Genomic DNA, 22,325 nt, shown 5'->3' with positions numbered 1-22,325 from the left:
CCAGAAACATCACCTGAGTGACGTTTTTCCACCAGCAATACTATATCCACTACTGCATACTTTGCCATTGCAGGCCTTGTTGTTGCCACTGTCTTTTTCAACCAAGTGCCACCTAGCTGTGTGAGCTTTTGCACATTCTGTCTAAAAATAACAATAATAATTCTGTGTCCAGAAACATCACCTGAGTGACGTTTTTCCACCAGCAATACTACATCCACTACTGTATACTTTGCCATTGCAGGCCTTGTTGTTGCCACTGTCTTTTTCAACCAAGTGCCACCTAGCTGTGTGAGCTTTTGCACATTCTGTCTAAAAATAGCAATAGTAATTCCGTGTCCAGAAATATCACGCGAGTGACGTTTTTCCACCGGCAATACTACATCCACTACTGTATACTTTGCCATTGCAGGCCTTGTTGTTGCCACTGTCTTTTTCAACCAAGTGCCACCTAGCTGTGTGAGCTTTTGCACATTCTGTCTAAAAATAACAATAATAGTTCCGTGTCCAGAAACATCACCCAAGTTGTTGTTGTTTTGTAAAAATAAAAAAAATGCCAGGCAAAGGCAGGCTGCCACGCAGAGGCACTAGGGGCCGTGCTGCTATGATATCCTGTGGCCCTAGGAAATTGCCCAGTTTTCCGAAGGCACTTACCCTGAACTCCCAAAATGCTGAAGAGGTAGTTGACTGGCTTACACAGCACACCCCATCCTCTACCGTTTCTAACTTTGCCACAACATCCTCATCCTCCTCTGCTATGGGCACCCCACGTACCACTTCCTCCACCACCGCCGCCCCTTCTTCACTGGAGTCAGAGGAGTTATTTACTCATGAGTTTGTTGAACTGAGTGATGCGCAACCATTATTGCCAGAAGAAGATGAAGGAGATGAGGACGTTACACCAGATATCATAATTCAGGCAGGCAACACAACAGAGATGGACATAAGGTGTGATGAGGTCCCCGCTGCTGCTGTCTTCTGTGAGCTGTCAGAAGAAATTGATGCATCGGAGGAGAATGATGATGAGGAGATTGATATTTTGTGGGTGCCCACAAGAAGAGAGCAAGAGGAGGATAGTTCAGATGGAGAGATGGAGAGTCAGAGAGGCAGGAGGAGAATAAGACTTAGAAGAAGCAGGGACAGCTCCCAGGGAACAGTAGGGCAACAACATGAATTGGCACCTGTGGTCAGCCAGCCAACGCACCCGCCAACTTCTACTGTTACTGCTAGAAAGCCCACATCAAAAGGGTCAGCAGTGTGGCATTTTGTTAATGTGTGTGCCTCTGACAAAAGCGCTGTAATTTGCAATGAGTGCAGTCAGAAACTGAGTCTTGGGAAGCCCAACACCCACTTAGGTACAACTGCTATGCGAAGGCACATGAACGCCAAACACAAAGCACTATGAGAGCAACACCTCTAAGGCAGCAGCCAAACTCTAAGCCACCCTCCTTCTGCTCCAGCATCTTACTGCTCTACCTCTGCTGTCCTTGACCCGTCTCAACCACCCTCCACTCTGCCTTCCACCTTGACCACCAGTTCCTGCTCATCTGCCCCCAGCCAAGTTTCTGTGAGGGCCATGTTTGAGCGTAAGAAACCAATGCCTCTGAGTCATCCCCTTGCCCGGTGTCTGACAGCTGGATTGTCTGCACTCTTAGCCCACCAGCTTTTACCATACCAGCTGGTGGACTCTGAGGCTTTCCACCAATTTGTAGCAATTGGGACACCGCAGTGAAAGGTACCCAGCCGCAATTTTTTTTCACAGAAGGGAATACCACACCTGTACCAGCATGTGCAGAGCCTAGTCACCGCATCTCTGTCATTTAGTGTTGGGGCAAAGGTCCATATGACTACTGACACATGGTCCTCCACTGGACCTACACTGCCCACTGGGTGAACCTGGTGATGGCTGGGAAGCAGGGAATGTGTGGTTCAACAACAGTGGAGTTGGTGTCACCACCACGGGTTGCATGCGGGTCTGCCACCACCTCTACTCCTCCTTTGCTCTCTAACTCGTCTTCTAAGTCATCTTCTAAGTCGTCTTCTAACTTGGCTTCTTCCTCGGCTTCTTCCTCCTCTGCTGCTGTGTCCTCCTCCACACCTGTGCACCCCCAGCTCCACATAGGCTATTCAACGTGCCAGGTACGCCGTTGTCATGCTGTCTTGGGCATGACGTGCCTGGAAAGCAGAAACCATACCGGATCTGCACTCCTGTCATCTCTGCACTCACAGGCCGATCGGTGGCTGACCCCACACCAACTGAAAATCGGAAAAGTGGTGTGTGACAACGGAAGCAATCTGTTGGCAGCACTGAGACTGGGCAATTTAACACATGTGCCCTGCATGGCACATGTTTTAAATTTGATAGTCCAACGGTTTGTCTCGAAGTACCCAGGATTGCAAGACATTCTCAGGCAGTCCAGGAAGGTGTCTGGCCATTTCAGACGTTCCTACACAGCCATGGCACGCCTTGCTGACATTCAGCGGTGGCACAAGTTGCCAGTCAGGCGTTTAATTTGTGACAGCCAGACTCGCTGGAATTCCACGCTAACGATGTTTGAACGTCTGCTGCAACAACAAAGAGCCGTCAATGAATACCTATTTGAACTGGGTGGTAGGACTGGATCTGCAGAGCTGGGGATTATTTCCCCCCGTTACTGGGTGCTTATGCGCGACGCCTGCAGGCTGATGCGCCCTTTTGACGAGGTCACAAATATGGTTAGTCGCACCGAAGGCACCATCAGCGACCTAATACCCTTTGCTTTTTTCTGGAGCGTGCCGTGCGACGAGTGACAGATGACGCTGTAGACCAGCGTGACCAAGAGCATGATTTCTGGCCGGAATCACCAGAACGTTCCCAGGCACCTGCTGCAACGCAGGGAGAGGTGCCAGAAGTGGAGTCAGAGGAGGAAGGTGGCTTTGTGGAGGCGGAAGACAGGAGCAGGCTTCCCGGGGGGCTTGTGGTCACCTTTTGGGGAGCCCTGGTCTTGTACGTGGCTGGGGGTGGAGACGGTGGTGGATGAGGACGTAGTCTTTGATAACGAGGAAGGGGAGATGGATACCTCTGCATCCAACCTTGTGAGAATGGGGTCTTTCATGCTGTCATGCCTGTTGAAGGACCCCCGTATCAAGAGGCTTAAGGAGAAGGACCTGTACTGGGTGGCAATGCTACTAGACCCTCGTTACAAGCATAAAGTGGCAGAAATGTTACCAACGTACCACAAGTCCGAAAGGATACTGCATTTCCAAACCAGCCTGCAAAACATGTTGTACAATGCTTTTAAGGGTGATGTCACTCCACATTCCAGGGGCAGAGGTGCCAGTAATCCTCCCACAAGCACACCTGCAAGGACAATGCACTTTGGCCACTCTGTAACGTCAGACATGCAAAGTTTTTTCAGTCCAAGGCAGCGCCAGAACCCTTCTGGATCCACCCTCCGAGAACGCCTCGACCGGCAGGTAGTGGACTACCTGGCATTAACTGCAGATATTGACACTCTGAGGAGCGATGAACCCCTGGGCTACTGGGTGCGCAGGCTTGATCTGTGGCCAGAGCTGTCACAATTTGCCATAAATCTCTTGTCTTGCCCTGCCTCAAGTGTCCTCTCAGAAAGGACCTTCAGTGCAGCAGGAGGGATTGTAACTGAGAAGAGAACTTGCCTAGGTCACAAAAGTGTTGATTACCTGACCTTTATTAAAATGAATGAGGCATGGATCTAGGAGGGTTACTGCACGCCGGAAGACTTGTTCTGACTGCCCATGCAGCTGTCCTTCTCTGCACGCCGCTTGACACCACACACAGCTGTCCTTTAGCGTCCTCCTCCACAACCGTACAAACTAGGGTGCAAATCCTACTGGCTTAATTTTAAGCCAAACTTTTTGGACAGGTAAATCCTGAATTTTCTGTCTTCTGTGCTTGGCACACTATCTTCATTTTTTTAAAGGGTTTGCCTGGGGCATGGTTGTGATACCATTTATCTAACATATTTTTTCTGTCTTCTGCGCTTGGCACCCTATCTTAGTTCTTTTAAAGGGTTTGCCTGGGGATTGGTTATGATACCATCTATCTAAGATGTTTTTTCTGTCTTCTGTGCTTGGCACCCTATCTTAGCTCTTTGAAAGGGTTTGCCTGGGGATTGGTTATGATACCATCTATCTAAGATGTTTTTTCTGTCTTCTGTGCTTGGCACCCTATCTTAGTTCTTTGAAAGGGTTTGCCTGGGGATTGGTTATGATACCATCTATCTAAGATGTTTTTTCTGTCTTCTGTGCTTGGCACCCTATCTTAGTTCTTTGAAAGGGTTTGCCTGGGGATTGGTTATGATACCATCTATCTAAGATGTTTTTTCTGTCTTCTGTGCTTGGCACCCTATCTTAGTTCTTTGAAAGGGTTTGCCTGGGGATTGGTTATGATACCATCTATCTAAGATGTTTTTTCTGTCTTCTGTGCTTGGCACCCTATCTTAGTTCTTTGAAAGGGTTTGCCTGGGGATTGGTTATGATACCATCTATCTAAGATGTTTTTTCTGTCTTCTGTGCTTGGCACCCTATCTTAGTTCTTTGAAAGGGTTTGCCTGGGGATTGGTTATGATACCATCTATCTAAGATATTTTTTCTGTCTTCTGTGCTTGGTACGCTATCTTCGATTTTTTAAAGGTTCTGCCTCAGGATTGGTTATGATACCATCTATCTAACATATTTTTTCTGTCCTCTGTGCTTCAGTGGCTGCGACAACAAAAAAACAAACTTTTCCAACATTTATCTAACATATTTTTTCTGTCCTCTGTGCTTCAGTGGCTGCAACAAAAAAACCATAATTTGTACATTCCTGATTTTTCAGGGTTCTGCAACAGCGGCAAAATCGTATCTTTTATGGTCACCACAGGTGATCAAAAAGGTAGGACAAAACTGGGCCCACACTGCAGAATCAGTGTTTTTTGGTTCACTTCACTGTACATTGAATTACCTCTGCCTGACCGTGCATGTGCGCACAAGCACGGTGACTGCTAAAGACACCACTACAGAAATATTCCCACCAACAGGACGAACGTCCTGGAGGTGACAAGCAACTAGTAAAAACTATTATTCGCTCACTTGACGGTATCATTAAAGCTTTTTGCGTTCTTTTTCGTTGCAGTAAACGCGGCGTTTTGTCTTTGCGTGTGAACTGGCCGTAACCTTTACACGACTTGATTGGCATGTAGATGCCGGACTTTTTAAAGCAGTTTATTACATAAGTTTAGGAATGTAGTGTGATTTCTGCCCTTTACAGCACAAAATGCAACGCTGTGTCAACAACGTATTTTTCAGAGAAATTTTTGCCCTTGATCCCCCTCCTGCATGCCACTGTCCAGGTCGTGGCACCCTTTAAACAACTTTAAAATCAGTTTTCTGGCCAGAAATGGCTTTTCTAGGTTTTAAAGTTCGCCTTCCCGTTGAAGTCTATGGGGTTCGCAAAGTTCGCGAACGTTCGCGAACTTTTTTGGCAAGGTTCGCTACATCTCTAATAGGGCCCTGAACAAAGACCCTAAAGAGACGTTGCTTTAAAACTACCACCCTGTTATTTCTGGACTATAATCCCCACCATACTTTAACCTTTGAAAATATTTTGCAATATGTTGGGGGTGTAACTTGTAGTCCAGCAAAATCCAAATACAATATGGTTAAGCAACAGTGGTTAGATCTCATTTAAGGCCACCACCGGCTCTTTAAACCAAAAATATAACACAACCATGGCCTTCAATCATCTCACCTTTGCCCTTTAAGTGAGCAAACAAACTCTGCGGCGTGGGATTGTTCCGCAGCTCCGGGCTCATTTCTCAACCAGCTCTCCAAGGCTTTCATACAGCAGTCTGAAGATTCCAGCACAATAATATCTTTGAAGAAATCAGTGGCAACAAAGTTTCCACACACTGAGGCGCCAAACAAAATATTCATCAAGGTTTCTCCCTTCACAGAACCTACAGCCGAAAAGAAAAATAACTGAAATATTGTTTACTTTTGAACGTTGACGGTTTAGTTTGGGATTCATCATATTTTCTAGATTTGCCCAAGCCCACACAGAACCCCTATATGATGTGGCCTCAAAGCACTGGACAATTCAATTCAATGGGATCTCTTAGGCCTACATACCATGAAAACCACTAATACAAAACTGTCAAATAGTGATGAGCGAATTTTTTCGCCAGGCATGGATTCGCAGCGAATTTCCGAATTTTGCCTTTGGCGAATTGTTTGCGAAACTTCTGTAAAAAGTCACCGCAGAAAAATTCAGCACGCAGAATTTTTTTTGTTGCACGTCTAATTGGGCGCGGCTGCGTCAAAATTGGCCATGATCGCGTCAAAATTGGGCGCGGTGGCAACGGAAAAAGCGAGAGCAACAAAAAAATAGCCGTGGCAACGAAAAAATTGCCGCGGGCGACAAAAAAGACGCGGATGACTAAAAATTTCCGCGACAAATGTGTTTGACGAATTTTTTGCCGTTTGCTGAATTTTCTTGCCATTTCGCGAATTTTCTAGCGAAACGAGACAGATTTGCTCATCACTACTGTCAAAATGATGTAGAAGTCAATGGGAGCTGTCCTAGAAAAATGATAACACTATTCATGCTTTTAGAGGTTTTTGGGGGTGGGGGGTTGTTCGCTTTTTCATGAATCTTCATAAAAATGTAAAACCCACAAAAAAGTTCTGGTTTTCACAGTTTTACCATTTTTTTTTGTTTGTGCATTTTTTTAAAAAGGCTCTTTCAATGAGAATGTTGATATATGGGCCTCTAATGTTTGTTATTTATTGGAATTTGTATTAAATTTATCTAAATATTATGTGATGTATGGATATTACAATTCTATCACCCTTTGGTTGGCTTTCTGTTTTCTCAGTATTGATAATGGAGCTCACATACCTGATGAGAATAATTTATAGAGAAATCTCAGGGGATCTTCCAGCAGCTCCTTCTTAGAAATGGTCTTATCATCCCCGATGTACGTGTCAAAGAGACAACAGGGATCAAACTCCTCATCGTGGTAGTCCTTATGGTCTGCGCAGCTCATAGTGAGGTTCTTCTAAAAGAGACATTATATTATTAGCAAAGGTCACTTAATATCTTTTAACCGGAATTCAAATGTATGCATTAGCACTAAATAACGAGAAGGAACAAATGTGTAATGCTCAGAAATCATTAGGTTTTAGGGTTTTTCATACCATGAACCAATAGGATTTCAGCAAGGAACAACAATGCATACTGTTATAGAATATACAATTAATATAAACATATAATATAAACTATATGTCAGCTAGATCTCAATACAATGCTTCTCAGTGTCACATCTCATGAGTTCAGATGAAACATCAAATACCTTGGAATTGCCTGTAATCAACACTCTCGCCTGGAATCCTGGGTGATATTCTGGAAGGAGACAGTTGGCACAAGATGCTGGATACATACAGGAGATAACTCAAAAAAATCCTAAGTGGAAAAGACACACAACCGTTCTACTGGCACACCTGTGTTTCACCATAACCATAACTTTACCTTTATTTTAACCATTTAAAATTCTTATGTTAAAACCTCATAGAAAGAAAGGAAGAAAGAAAATTAAAATTGCATCTCACTTGAATGGGCTGATTGTGGAAGTTGTTGCTACTATAACAACTTTAAGTTTACAAGGTACAATAACGCTACAGTTGCAATCTCAATTACGTCTCACTTGAATGGGCTGATCGTAAAAGTTGTTACTGCTGTAACAACTTTTAAATTAACAAGGCACAATAACATTACAGTTGCAGTCCCTCCAGGAGACTGGAAGTGTCCGTTACAATGTTGCTAAAAAATGTTTCATTGCAGTTTTAACCAAACCTTCTATGGCTGATTCGTGTGTAATAGGGTTCCTAAGGTTAGTATTCCGTTTCTATATGCGATGTGCTGATGTAATAAAGGTTGATTCCGAACCTTGTGTCGCTTTGTTATTACTATACTCTAAACCACTGTATTTCTTAAGGTAAGTTTATATGTATATAGTTTTGTGTGTAAGGTTTATAGTTTGCTGCTGGAATTGATTTCTGAATATACAGGTCTAATTGCCTCCCCGATTATCAGTTATACCGGAGCGGAATTGCAGGTAAGTTAACCCTTAAGTAGAAAAACCAAAAACATCCGCAGGTGGAAATTAACCATAATTGTATTCCATTCCCAAATTGTCATAAAAACCAGGACATCGTGTATATCCTCAAGATTCCTAAACACACCAATAATACTATTTAGCAACAACTTTCGTTCCTTGGGGGCCCACAATTAGGGGCACATTTACTAAGCCACGAACTGGCCGAATGCGTCCGATTGCGTTTTTTTCGTAATGATCGGTATTTTGCGATTTTTTCGGAAAATTATCGCGACTTTTTCGTTACCAATACGATTTTTGCGAAAAAACACGAGTTTTTCGTAGCCATTCCGAAAGTTGCGAGTTTTTCGTAGCGTTAAAACTTGCGCAAAAAGTTGCGATTTTTTCGTAGTGTTAAAACTTGCGCGAAACGTTGCGCCTTTTAAGTTTTAACTTTTCGCGCAAGTTTTAACGCTACGAAAAAATCGCAACTTTCGGAATGGCTACGAAAAACTCGCGTTTTTTCGCGCAAATCGTATTGGTAATGAAAAAGTCGCGATAATTTCCAAAAAGTCGTAAAGGCGCCGAAAAAAACGCAAAAAATACGAAAAAGTCGCAAAATGTTCGTTTTCCAATCGGAATTCTTCCAATTCGGTTGGAATTCGTGTCTTAGTAAATCAGCCCCTTAGTGTCTGGGTTTCCTCTTCCTAGTACGGCTATTAGTACCAAACAATCTCCTTCACACGCACTAAAATTAAGCCACTCGTTCGTCAGCCACAGTCTCCGAGCGATTGCCTCGTAAGTACTAGAGTAGGTACGGGGGGAATTACAGGGAAAGTCGGCCACGCTTAGCTCGACTGTTGTAATAGCTAATCACAGCACCGTTAATCCTGTGCAGACATAATTTTCACAACGCGTAACAAAATGTGAGGAAGGGTATTATTATTTGTTCCTCAATTTTCACAGTGGCTGCACCAGTTGCACAGTTAAAACTTAACCAGCCATGCTTCACAGAATATCAATGCTACCTCACCATGGGGATCCGATGTCATTAATTCAGTTCCACAGCCGATTCCCTCATATATCGTCGCTAACTTTCTAGCTAGCTGTGCCAGCTGCACAGTCTAAGTTAGTTAGCTATTCTTTCTGAGCCTCGCGCCCCCCCTCTTCCCCACTCCCTGTATCAAACAAGTCAGTATAGTACTTAATTTCCTTTAGTAGCGTATATCAGTAGAATCAGAATTAACACCTATTGCCCTATCCTCAGTGCCTACCAACCAGTATTATACCTCGGCACTGAGGTCTGCTCAAAGAGATGGTACGCCGACGCGCGTTTCGCTAAAATGCTTTTTCAAGGCGATGTTTCCGTTTTGTTGGGAGTTGCTTTTAAATTCTTCCCAACCAATCACAGAGGACTTGCCGGTTTGCACTGAATTTAACCATTAAGTTGCCGACTATCAAAGCCTTAATACAGTGTCCGTACATCCATTTGGTATCAGTATTTCCAAATGTAAAATTGAACCATTATTAATGCAATATCTTTCATTGTGCATCCTTGTCTTGCCGAAGTAAATTCCTGTTAAATAGAAATGTTAAATAAACATAGTTTGGGGGCGTGATTTATTAGTGAAAAAGTGGGACAATGAATATTCTAGGCATGACTTATCATGTTTCTACGGAATTGTAAATTTATAAAATCTATAAGTTTCCAGTACCAGAGGTCAGTAGTTAGTTTTAATTAAGTGACAACCAATATCATACTATCTCTCTTATGTTAAATGTGAGGTGACATTATATACCTGGAAAATTAGTGATGAGTGAAGAGTGTGTGCTGAGCTTATGATAAACCAATGTATAGGAAATGGTTATAGTTTGTTAACCGTCATTAATTCCTGTGAATTACAAATACACTATTAGGTGATCTGGTGTCGAAAAGCTAACCCCTAAGGGTATAAGTATATAGGTGATGAGTGAAAGTTGCCTAAATGAATAGACTAAAACTATCAAAAATAGTGCTCAAGACTATATTGAAAGTGCTGATCAAGTAGCCGTAATTATTGAATAGTGACTTGGTGATTATAATTTGATACTGGTTTCTTTCATGATCCTTCTATGTGCAGTAATTCGCCATGTCCGATAAATTGAAACATTGACCCTAGATTTGATCTAATCTCACAAAAATACCCCATAATCTATTTTCTCATTTAATCCACTAGGGCATAATGTGTTTAGTAGGAAAGTCCACCGACTCTCTCTTTTCAAGAGGTATTCGGTGACGTTTCCTCCCCTTATGCCTAAATTGGCATGTTCTACACCCCAAAATCTCAGACCAGCGGGATTGGCCTTATGTAGACTGAAAAAGTGATTCTCCACAGAACTTATTGTTTTGTTTGATTTTAGATCCTCCTTTGCATTATTGATTGTGCTTATATGCTTTTGTATCCTCTTGTTAAGAGGCTGGGTTGTCATGCCTATGTATTTTTTATCACAAGGGCATTCAATACAATATATCACATTCGTGGACTTACAGTTAATGTAATCGTTCACCTTATGTTTTGTGCCAAATCTATCCGTGAATTCTGTCTGGATTTTCATACTTTTACACGAGATACAATTCCCACATTTGAATGATCCATTTATCAGAGCTTTCTTCTGAACACATACACTCCTTCGGTCTGTGCATTTATTGTGGCTGAAAATCATGAATAATCAATGTATTATTTACAAAGGATGTCAGCAGAGACCATGTGACAGTGAGTAAAGAGACCATGTGTTGTTTGCTACAGTTAGAAAATATATTAGATTTACAGACTGTATTTGAACAATAAATTTCAGTTTATGTAAGTAAAGGAACAAAAACATGAGAGCGACTGTAAATACCTAAAGGAAGTGTGGAGTGTTTCTTGGGGAAATTTCCCATGACTCGGTACAGGATTTGCTCCATCTGACATTCAGCTGATTTTTCTTTGTTAAATTAGTAAATAAAACTGCCACGTCTATCAAAATTGCACATGAAATAATTTTGTTCATACAGTGTCTACAGAAAAAATATGAGAGGGTGCTGCATACCCCCATCAAAGGAACATAAACACAAAGGGGCAGATTTAACAAAATGTGAAATCAGAGCTCACCCCAGAAAAATTCACCCACTCTCCATTTATTCCTATGGGATCTTTAGAAGCATATTTATCAAATGGTTAACACTAACTTTTAACCATTGGTAAATACGCTTCTTAAATTCCCATAGGAATAAAGAGAGTTGTTTCTGTGGTGAACGATAATATTAAATTTTAAGATTGGCCCCTTCGTATTTGGCTCAATTTTACAAATCTTTTCTAGTGCAAAAAATCATGCTAAGGGGCAGATTTACAGTATTAAAATTCCATAATTTCTAATTTTTTTTTTTTAAATTCTGCTAAACTTCTTTTCCCGAATGTTTATTATTTACTAAAAAAATGGCACAAGGAAAAGTTGCTGCGAGAAAAGTTGTAAAAAAACCTTTCGGGGGATCTCAGCTCAGAGATCTCAGCTGATCTCCGAGGGAGCACACAGCCCATCACAAAATGGCGGCTCAAGGGAAAGGATGTAAAAGGGCAATATTTGCTTTTATATATATATATATATATATATATTCCAGTTTGGCGAGATTCTCCTCCAGTTCCAGACCTAAACAAAATATATGAATACTTTTATTGTGTTGGCTAGAATAAGCAATCCCATAACAAGATTGTCACTTTTTGTTACTCATTATTGGCAAAAGGATTCCCTTTCTTTAAACTGTAACATGTAGAATACTAAGGCACGCTCTGACACTAACGCTACTAACTACTGCAACTTGCTACTAACTGGCCTCACTAGTTCCCATCCTCCTCCCTTAAATTCTGTATTAAACAGATGCTTCCAGAATGATCCTGAGTAAAGGGCATTAACTATTTTTTAGAATTTTATTGTACTGACCCCCCTATTTACTGTATTCATTTTTATTTTTTTTAATAACATAAAAGTAAAGAAAGCATTAAAGAAGAAGAAATAGAAAGCAAAACGTAAAAGCAGATTGATGAGAAAAGCAGATCAGCAAGTGTTAAATAGAAATATCTCTGTATGATGTGTACCTATTGTAGGGGATCAGAGAACTCTTTCCCCTGTTTCTCAGTCTGTGACATCATCCAGCCTAGCTACTGACTGGGGAGGAACCCGATTGGCTGGATGCCCCAGTGCACATCTGGGAAGAGATGTGCTTAAGTTTGGAGCCAAAAATCAAGGGGCGGGCCCAGCAGTTGATAAAGGGAGCCCCTGTTGTTCCAGTTGTTGGGAGAGAGATACAGAGTGAGCAGCCAGTACCAAGTGTTGTGAGTTCAGACTGAAAGGATAAGAATCTGCTTGGTTGCCTGGATTACAAAGTCCTCTGTGGAAACTCCATTTGTGTCCCCTGGTGAGAACAGGTATTGCTCGTTTGCCTGCTACGTGGGAGCAGCCACCTTTTCAAAGGGGAAGGTACTCTGGGGCAGGTAGCGCTACCTGGGGGGACTTAAGAGCTCTTGGGGAAGGGAATGAGCTGATTTAAGGGTTGGTGTCTATCCGGATCCAAGTTGGGACTGGGCACCTACAGAGACTGTGCCAGGAGTGGATAGACTGCATAAGTTCCTCAGGACAGGAAATTCAGTTATCCCTAAAGCTGTTTTACATTCTATTTCAACAGTTACATAAAGTTATTTATATTTATATGATATTGCTGCAAAACTGTGTGTGATTATTCCTAGTGGAAAGTCCCTTGAGGTGTGTTCCTCGGTGTCCACTAGGTGGAGGCTCTGCGCTAAAATCCCAGTTCCCAGTATTTTATAATTCAAAGAGAACAAAGATCTCCTGTACTAAAGCCTATATACAGCCCAAATTAAGTGAGTGTGCCAAATATATTTGGATTCATCAGAAACTTTTTTCTTGAGGGCCCATTTAATATTTTGGTATCTTTTCTTGCAATGCTGCACGCTTCCTGGACAGACACCAACACTGTTGACATGGGCAGCTATGTCCTTCCAGTATTACTATAGAGGGCAGTTGCTGTTACTTGGCGTGCTTCCACCCAGGGCAGGTATAGGTAGAACGATAACTCCCCTCCCTGGGAAACTCTGTAATGTCCTCCTTGGACAGGGACTCCCTTCAACTCCCTTACCCCTCCCTTGGGGTAGCTTCTTACCAGGCAGTCGAGGATCCTCTTTGTAGGAAGACACAAGACACTGGCTGATGTTGAACCAGATGAACTTGCTTTATTGATGACAGGAAGGACTTCCAGGATATACTGTATTACACAAACAGATCAAGTCACACTTCTTCTTTGCTTCTCTCTTGGAGAACCTCTCTCAAAGGGCTACTCACGGTACTCCCGCCAAGTGATCCTATCTAGGAGCTCCCCCCGGTACTCTCGCCAGAAGACCCTCTCTTAGGGCTCTCCCCAGTACTCAGCCCCCGCTAGGCGGGTCCTCCACAAGGACTCACCCCAGTACTCACACCCAAGTACCCTTGATTAGGAATCTCCCGCTATGGTCACCTAACTAACCACTACATGCCCTGAACTCCAGCCATGAGTGCTGGGGGATCTTAATCCCTCTTGCTCCTGGTCAGGCTACTTATGCCCATCTAAATACTCTGCCTGTCACTCCTAGAGTGACCTATTACAATACTCTACTATCTAGAACACTAGCCTGTTGTACACCTCCTTACAGAGGCAGTCCCAGGACTAAGACCTGCTGAACATGGGAGTCATCCCATGGCACAGCGTCATCTAGTGGTTGCTATTAATTTGCAGGGAAGCTCCCTTTTAGGGCCAGCTTTAGTTGTCCATAACCCATAAGGCCACCCTCTGGTGCCTGTCTAAACTGGAACCCACCTAAGGGGCTCAAATCTGTGGATCCCTACACAAGTAATAATTTTTTTCATGTGATTCCTTTTTTCCCCTTGAGATTCTGTTCTCTCCTATCTACAAACACCTGAGCTCTCACTGCTCTCATTAAGGTTAATAGGTTTTTCATTTTTTCCTTCACATTCAGTAATGCTTCCATATTTGGTGGTTTGGGCCAAATCTCTGATATAAAAGTTCTCTCTTCTTTCCTTTTTAGCATTGTGTTTTCTTTAGTGTTCTGAGAACACTCATGCCTTCATCTACTGTCCCCTCTATCATGCCCAATCATGCCATGCCTACCTTGGTCATATGTCCTTCTAAAAATATAACAAGTGATACCATTTTTAAAGCATGCTGAAAATAACACCCGTTTTTTCGGCCTTTTGTGAATCGGCCCCTATGTCTTTTGGTGATAGCAGGAGCTTGACTCCTTCAAGCACAAAACAGTTATTGTAGCTAATAAAGCGTAAGGCTAGAAAAATCAGGAATAGGACAGGGTGGAGTGGGTGGAAGAGCAAGACAGACCGGAGGGGACAGAAAAGCAGGGCGATGATATTGTATTGGCGATCCGAAAGTCACAAAATGTTTGTATCAAATGATCGTAAACGGCATAGATATATAAATGCAATGAGTATCTTTTAGGAGGATTAAATTTGATGGACCTTTGTCTTTTAGCAACCCAAATTATCTATGTAACGATCTATATTTGGGCACACTCATGTCATTTAAATGTTGGGAGGGGAGTATATAGTGCAAGATAGAACTCTATATAAATTCTGCAGAAAGCTTTACCATACCTGAGTAAACAGCCCTAGAAGCTCCCTCTGTTTGTTTAAAATATTTTAGCTTGGTCTCAGTAGTTTCTAGCTGCTGGTAGCTCAGATTACACAGAGTTGGGAGGGGAGCTAATTCTGATGGGAGGGGGAGCAGAGTGACTCTCTTCCTTTCTGAGAGAGGAAGTCTGACACAGAAGAACATGTGTACGCATAAGAAGAAAAGAAATCCTCTGTTTCTTTTGATAGAGGGCTAGATAGAGTGCAGCGTGTCTCTGAGTGCTCATGGCTGTATTTACATAGACCTTTCTGATAAAGCTTACTGAGTTTTTACCTTTCCTTCTCCTTTAGGAAATAAATGAAATCCATATCTCCAAAATGTATTACAGAACTAATAACACACACACACACACATACATACACAACTGTAGGTTTTTGTTGTTTCTTCTGTGTAATATAGATCTCATCTTATGACTCTCTGCACTGTATAACCCTTTTCTCCTCATCATCAGATTTAATTAAATCAATGGGTTTGTCAGCTGAAATGTTCTAAAGTAAATTTACACAGTTTTGCATAAGGACTGGTGACGATAAATAGCCGTCCCATTATAAGTATCAAGGGAATCGAACCAAGGAGCCACATCTCAAGTGAAGCGCTGCCTGCCTCAAAAAGAAAGGGTAAGTAACCAGCTTCTAGATGAGACAACTAAGTATATAGGTAACATCTTTTGGAATTTTAAATATTTTAGTCAGTTGAGTGGGCTTTACATTAAACACATGGAAATTCTGGAAGTATATTTATCTAAAGGCAAATCAGTCTAATGTTATTTCCTTATTCTTAATGTTTAGAATCTTAGTTGGGATCAAGTACAGGTACTGTTTTATTATTACAGAGAAAAGGGAATCATTTAACCATTAAATAAACCCAATAGGGCTGTTCTGCCCCCAATAAGGGGTAATTATATCTTAGTTGGGATCAAGTACAGGTACTGTTTTATTATTACAGAGAAAAGGGAATCATTTAACCATTAAATAAACCCAATAGGGCTGTTCTGCCCCCAATAAGGGGTAATTATATCTTAGTTGGGATCAAGTACAGGTACTGTTTTATTATTACAGAGAAAAGGGAATCATTTAACCATTAAATAAACCCAATAGGGCTGTTCTGCCCCAATAAGGGGTAATTATATCTTAGTTGGGATCAAGTACAGGTACTGTTTTATTATTGCAGAGAAAAGGGAATCATTTAACCATTAAATAAACCCAATAGGGCTGTTCTGCCCCCAATAAGGGGTAATTATATCTTAGTTGGGATCAAGTACAGGTACTGTTTTATTATTACAGAGAAAAGGGAATCATTTAACCATGAAATAAACCCAATAGGGCTGTTCTGCCCCAATAAGGGGTTATTATATCTTAGTTGGGATCAAGTACAGGTACTGCTTTATTATTACAGAGAAAAGGGAATCATTTAACCATTAAATAAACCCAATAGGGTTGTTCTGCCCCAATAAGGGGTAATTATATCTTAGTTGGGATCAAGTACAGGTACTGTTTTATTATTACAGAGAAAAGGGAATCATTTAACCATTAAATAAACCCAATAGGGCTGTTTTGCCCCCAATAAGGGGTAATTATATCTTAGTTGGGATCAAGTACAGGTACTGTTTTATTATTACAGAGAAAAGGGAATCATTTAACCATGAAATAAACCCAATAGGGCTGTTCTGCCCCAATAAGGGGTAATTATATCTTAGTTGGGATCAAGTACAGGTACTGTTTTATTATTACAGAGAAAAGGGAATCATTTAACCATGAAATAAACCCAATAGGGCTGTTCTGCCCCAATAAGGGGTAATTATATCTTAGTTGGGATCAAGTACAGGTACTGTTTCATTATTACAGAGAAAAGGGAATCATTTAACCATGAAATAAACCAAATAGGGCTGTTCTGCCCCCAATAAGGGGTAATTATATCTTAGTTGGGATAAAGTACAGGTACTGTTTTATTATTACAGAGGAAAGGGAATCATTTAACCATGAAATAAACCCAATAGGACTGTTCTGCCCCCAATAAGGGGTAATTTCATTTTCACTGTTTCGTGGATTTTTTGGCATTTTGTGAATCTTTTCAAAGCGGTGAAGCAAAAATGGGACAGATTCGCTCGTCATTATTGATAATGACAATTGATCTCTGTGGCTTTGCTGCTATAATGTTTTCTGTTGGTAATTATAAATCAATAAAAAGTAGTAAAACCTAAAATATTAATTGAATAATATATTTCTTTGTTTTTTTACATTTTGCTTATGTTTAAAAGTAGATTTTGGGCACAAATTGCTCCCACATTGCTTATAATGGCTTCTACAGAGTGTAAGCACTACCACGATGAAGAGTACGATCCTTGCCTTTTATTTGAAACCTACATTGGGGCTGATAAGGATCCTTCCAAGGATCAGATGATAGAATATCCCATTAAAGTTCTCCATGATATATTCTCTTCAGGTATGAATTAGTGACTTTTTTGCTGACTTTAGGGATGTACGATCTGTAGGGTCGTTCTTATATTTATATTATTACTTTTTATTTGATACAGGATCAGTGAAAGGAGAAACTTTAATCGAACTTAGTGTTAGTTCATCATTTATACATATTCTGGTGGCTGCTGATTACTTTGACAACATCATTTCGCTCCAACCCTCCGAATCTGATTATCAAGAGGCACAGAAATGGTTAAACAAGGAACCAGGAGCCATAGACCACTCCCACCTTACAGAGTTTTTTTGTGGTCTTAAAGATGAATGGTGAGTAAAAAAAACAAAAGTCTACATTCGCAGAGAGACAAAAAATAAGAAACGCTCAGTTGGTTCTACCAAATACAGCGAATTTCAAAATGGTGGTTGAAAACACCAAATATTCAGACGTATCCAAAGCATCCTTTAGTATATCCGTGTACAATTGTATGGTAACTATTAACCATTGAAATGAAACCCCAATAACATAATTTGTTGAATTTGTTCGTATTGATATAAAGGGGTATACTGAGCAAAAAGTTAGAGCTCACCACAGTCCAGTAGAGTAAAAGTCTGCCACTCTCCATTTATTTCTAGGGGACTTTTAAAAGAGTATTTATTAACTAGAAAGGGAAGTTTGAGAACAAATTTCATGCTGGGTTGAAAAACGTTAAGTCAATGAATGAAATCTGATCATTTGTTGGTTCCAACCACTTTTTCTAACCTTGGACCACAGTTATATAGTAAAAACCACTGTGCAACGTTTTGGGACCCTGGTTTTAATAGTGAATGGCAGCAATTTAAATTTCCCCACTGATACCAACTAAGTCACTCAACGAGTTACATCTTATTGGCGGTTGGTGGCTCCGCCAACTCTTTCTAACCTGGAACTGCGGTTACCCAGTAAATACAAAAAAATTTAGTGCTCGCTTAATGTAAAAATTTAATACTAATATTATTATGAATCAGATATCCATCTAACTTGAACAGTAAAAGTTACGAATCCTTACCAAATGTGAAGTAAAGACCTGGGTGTTCATACCCCGGGTCTATCGCTCGAGAGACAGAAAAGTCTGGAAAGCGATATAAAGGAGCTCACCGTAGTCCTGTAGTGGTCCGGGTGCTCGGGGCCCCGAACCCGTAGCCAAGGCAAAATATCGAAGATTATGAAGGGTAAATCCAAGCGCACCGGACGACAGGATGTTCTCTTAAAACTTAATCTTTATTCATCCATTAAAAACATGCCACGCCTGACGCGTTTCATGCACAAATTTTTAAGAGAACTTCCTGTCGTCCAGTGCGCTTGGATTTACCCTTCATAATCTTCTATATTTTGCGGTTACCCAGTGACTAACTCTGCAAAGTTTAGGGACCCTAGGATCAATAGTTAAAGAATGGTAGCAGTTTAAATTTAAACCAATATAAGTCAGTAGGTAAATTTTGATTTGGTGGTTGGTTGGTGTGCCCACTTTTTCTAACGTTGAAGTCACCAAGTGACACACAGTGGGCACCCTGGCATAAATAGTGTGAGAATGACAGCATTTTAAATTTAAACCAATAAAATTCAATAGATGAAATTTGATTGGCTGTTAGTGGTCTATTTTTAACTGCAGTCCCCCAGTGACCAACTTTTGGGGATTCAGGCATAAAAATTGTGAGACTGACAGCATTTTAAACTTCACCATTGAAAGTTAATAGGTGAAATGTGATTGGCAGTTGGTGGCTCCGCCCACTTTTTCTAACCCTGAATACGTAGTTAGCCAGTGACTGACTGTGCAAAGTTTGGGAACCCTGACATAAATAGTGTGAGAAAAGCAGCATTTTAAATTTAAACCCCAAAAAAATCAACAGGTGAAGTCTGATTGTTGGTAGCTCCACCCATTTTTTAAAACCTAAAAATGCAGTCCCCTACTGACCTTGGTTTTAATACTGTGAGAATGGCAGCAGGTTGACATTCCCCATTGAAAATCAATAGTTAAAATTTGATTGGCTGTTGGTGGCTCCACCCACTTTTTCTAGCTCTGAACCGCAGTTACCGGGTGATTAGCTCTGCAAAGTCTGGGGACCTTAGTATTAATATTTAAAGAATGGCAGCAGTTTAAATGTAAACATATGAAGTCTATAGGTGAAATCTGATTGGCTGTTGTCCCCGCCCACTTTTCTAAACTTGGAACATAGTTACCCAGTGACAAATTGTGCAAAGTTTGGGGACCCTGTCATTATAACATGTGAGAATGGCAGCAGTTAAAATTTCCCCACTGAAAACAATGAAAGAAATGTGATTGGCTTTTGGCAGCCCCACCCACTTTTTCTAACCTTGAGTATGTAGTCACCCAGTGACTGACTGTTCAAAGTTTGGGAACCCTGGCATCAAACCAATAAAATTCATTAGGTAAAATCTGATTGGCTTTTGGTGGCTCCACCCACTTTTCAAAATGAAAATTGCAGTCCTCTATTGACCAACTATGAAAAGTTTGGGGACCCTGGTGTTAATACTGCGAGAATGGCAGCAGGTTGAATTTCCCCATTGAAAGTCAATAGGTAAAATCTGATTGGCTTTTGATGGCTCCACCCAGGTAAAAAATCCACCAATGGTGAAATGTAGAGACATGCCTGACAAAAAATGACACCCATCACTACTGGAGAGTGGTGGAATGTCACTCAAGCAGACTGTGGAGAGCGCTAACTTTACTTTTTTATAAATACACCACTAGGGATGCACCAAACCCAGTTTTTTGGGTTCAGCCGAACCCCCTGAATCCATGTTAAGGGATTCAGTCGAATACCAAACCGAATCAGCATATGCTATTTAGGATTTGGGAGGGTTAAATGTCAAAGCATGTGACAAAAATGTTACACTTCTGTGTTTATGCGGCGATATTAACCCTTCCAAATCCAAATTAGAATATGCTGAATACGGAACCGAATCCTGGATTCGGTGCATCCCTACTCTGAACTGCATTAAATGCTGAATGCTAATCAGCCTGTCCATTTATAATATTTCTGTGACTTATATTGAATGGGAGACAGGACTAAATATCTAAAGAATCTCTTGTTTTCTAGCTCAGACTGTAAAGAACATGAAGACAAGACCAGAAGAGCCATCAAACAGATCGTAAGATGGGACATTACCAAAGATAACCCACTTGGTGATGTTGTGTTGCCCCAAGCAGACTGTGTGTACAGTTGCTCCTACTTGGAACCTGTTAGTAAAGATCATGAGATGTATCTGAAGCTCCTAAAACAAATCTGCTCCCTTGTGAAGATAGGAGGTCACCTGATCCTCATTTCAGTATTCAATATCTCTTACTTTATGTTAGGCCAACACAAGTTTTCCACCCTGACGTGTGATGAAGAGTTTGTGCGAAAGGCTCTGACAAGCAACGGGTTAATTATAGAGAGATCTGGGAAAGAAAAGAACAGATACAATTCTGATTTGTTTGATTATGAATTTTTGGCATATTTTGTATGCCGGAAAGATAGAGAGGTCTAAATGCCTGAATCCCTAAAGACGAAGTTCATCTTAACATTGCTATTAGTTTTTTAGGCTTGGTGATTATGGTTTCATAGTTATGGAGCCCTTGCTCCTCTCTATCTGTGTTGCTGTCTAAACAGAACGACTTTGGCTCTTCTCCTTTATAACTGCTTTTTCTAGCCATATTTATTATACAGTGCAATGTAGAGTTGTTTTAAAGCTCAGTGCTTTCTAGTATTCACCATTTACCATGTCTCAAAATTTTGAAACTGAGATATAGCAGGATACTAGATTCTAGGGATGCACCGAATCCTGGATTCGGGCCGAATGCAGCCTTTTTTTGATGGATTTGGCCGAAACCGAATCCTAATCCTGATTAGCGTAAATTAGCATATGCTAATTAGGATTCATAAAGGGTTAAATTTTATTTAATTAGGATTCGGATTTGGTTTGCGATTCAGCAGGATGAACCCAATAAAGTGGGTTCGGTGTATCCCTACTAGATTCAGGGGCACAGTTACTAAAATTTGTTTTCCTCTGGCCTTCAAAGTTGTATAAACGCAACATGGTATAAATTCAAATTAAACTCGATCAATGCTGTTTTTATAAAATATCACAATAATGCTTGAATTGTGCGTACGAATACCGAATTTTTCGAGTTGAAAGTATTGTTAAGACTCAAAAAATTGGAGTTTAAATGGATGTTCGTTTCCATAAATTCTTTTTATTTTTCCTAAACAGGAAGTGCTCCAGCAGCCATTTTAGGAGCATTGGCGCTCATTCTTGGAAAACAAAAATGTGTTTAAGTTTCACATGAAACTGGGTGAAATAGAAAACGATGATGGGGTTAACTTCTCCATGAAACTGGGTGAAACAAAAAACTATGAGGGGATTAACTACTCTTTGAAACTGGGTGAAACTGAAAACAATGAGGGGGGATTTATTCTCCTTGAAACTGGGTGAAACTGAAAACAATGAGGGGATTAACTTCTCCATGAAACTGGGTGCAACAGAAAACAATGAGGGGATTAACTTCTCCTTGAAACTGGGTAAACCTGAAAACAATAATTAAATTATTAAATGTGTAAAATAGAAACAATGAGGGATTAACTTTTCCTTCAGAATGTGCAAAGGAGAGGCGGTCACTGACTATTCTATTACTAGTCTAACCCTCCATAGGACTCAATGGTACTCGACAGATCAAACCTTTTTTCCCCCAAAAAATGTTTAATAAACATTAATAAATCACAAATTATTGGAGTTATTTTTAAAAAACTAGAATTTTTCGGGGAACAATAATAAAAAAAATGAGTTCTGGTGAAAACCTGTTAATAAATCAGAAAAAATCCAACTTTATCTCAAAATTGCTTAGTAAATGTGCCCCCCAATTCCAGCCAGGGCAACTTAAGGATATAGTTGGTAAGTTTCCCACTTTCTGCATGGTGTTTCTTCTAGATTTCTCCCATGTTCCAAGACTCAGCCTAGTGTGAATTCCATAGGGTGCTTTAATCACAAGTTCCATGGTGCAGAAACTGATGTGAATGGTAGATAATCTGATAAAATACTGCATAATATGATGT

The 22,325-nt window shown here is 40.8% G+C and overlaps 2 protein-coding genes across 3 annotated transcripts in view; both read left to right on the top strand.

Moving 5' to 3' along the window:
- The window catches only part of LOC100492062 (nicotinamide N-methyltransferase), a 34,611-nt gene that overhangs the window by 1,248 nt on the left and 11,038 nt on the right, over positions 1 to 22,325 (top strand). The window lies entirely within an intron of this gene.
- LOC100492223 (nicotinamide N-methyltransferase) lies at positions 15,341 to 21,534 on the top strand. Of its 2 annotated transcripts, none has more exons than XM_031890747.1 (4): positions 15,341 to 15,437; positions 17,078 to 17,262; positions 17,354 to 17,561; positions 20,334 to 21,534. In XM_031890747.1, exons 2-4 carry the CDS (start codon positions 17,115 to 17,117, stop codon positions 20,761 to 20,763), a joined length of 786 nt encoding a protein of 261 aa, XP_031746607.1. In that variant the 5' UTR covers positions 15,341 to 15,437; positions 17,078 to 17,114; the 3' UTR covers positions 20,764 to 21,534. The 2 variants fall into 2 exon arrangements, with proteins under 2 accessions (XP_031746607.1, XP_012825241.1); XM_012969787.2 differs by having other exon boundaries at positions 15,363 to 15,437; positions 17,081 to 17,262.

This window comes from Xenopus tropicalis, chromosome 8 (assembly GCF_000004195.4).
Source record: "Xenopus tropicalis strain Nigerian chromosome 8, UCB_Xtro_10.0, whole genome shotgun sequence".
NCBI classification, from domain to species: domain Eukaryota; kingdom Metazoa; phylum Chordata; class Amphibia; order Anura; family Pipidae; genus Xenopus; species Xenopus tropicalis.
Note: the sequence above shows the minus strand (reverse complement) of the source record. Positions and strands in the feature narration are given on the sequence as shown.

Excerpts from the sequence above, each read along its gene's own strand:
- LOC100492223 (XM_031890747.1), top strand. The coding sequence starts at position 17,115 with ATGGCTTCTACAGAGTGTAAGCACTACCACGATGAAGAGTACGATCCT. Across the intron at positions 17,263-17,353 it reads CCATGATATATTCTCTTCAG|GATCAGTGAAAGGAGAAACT; the intron begins GTATGAATTAGT and ends TATTTGATACAG. Across the intron at positions 17,562-20,333 it reads TGTGGTCTTAAAGATGAATG|CTCAGACTGTAAAGAACATG; the intron begins GTGAGTAAAAAA and ends CTTGTTTTCTAG.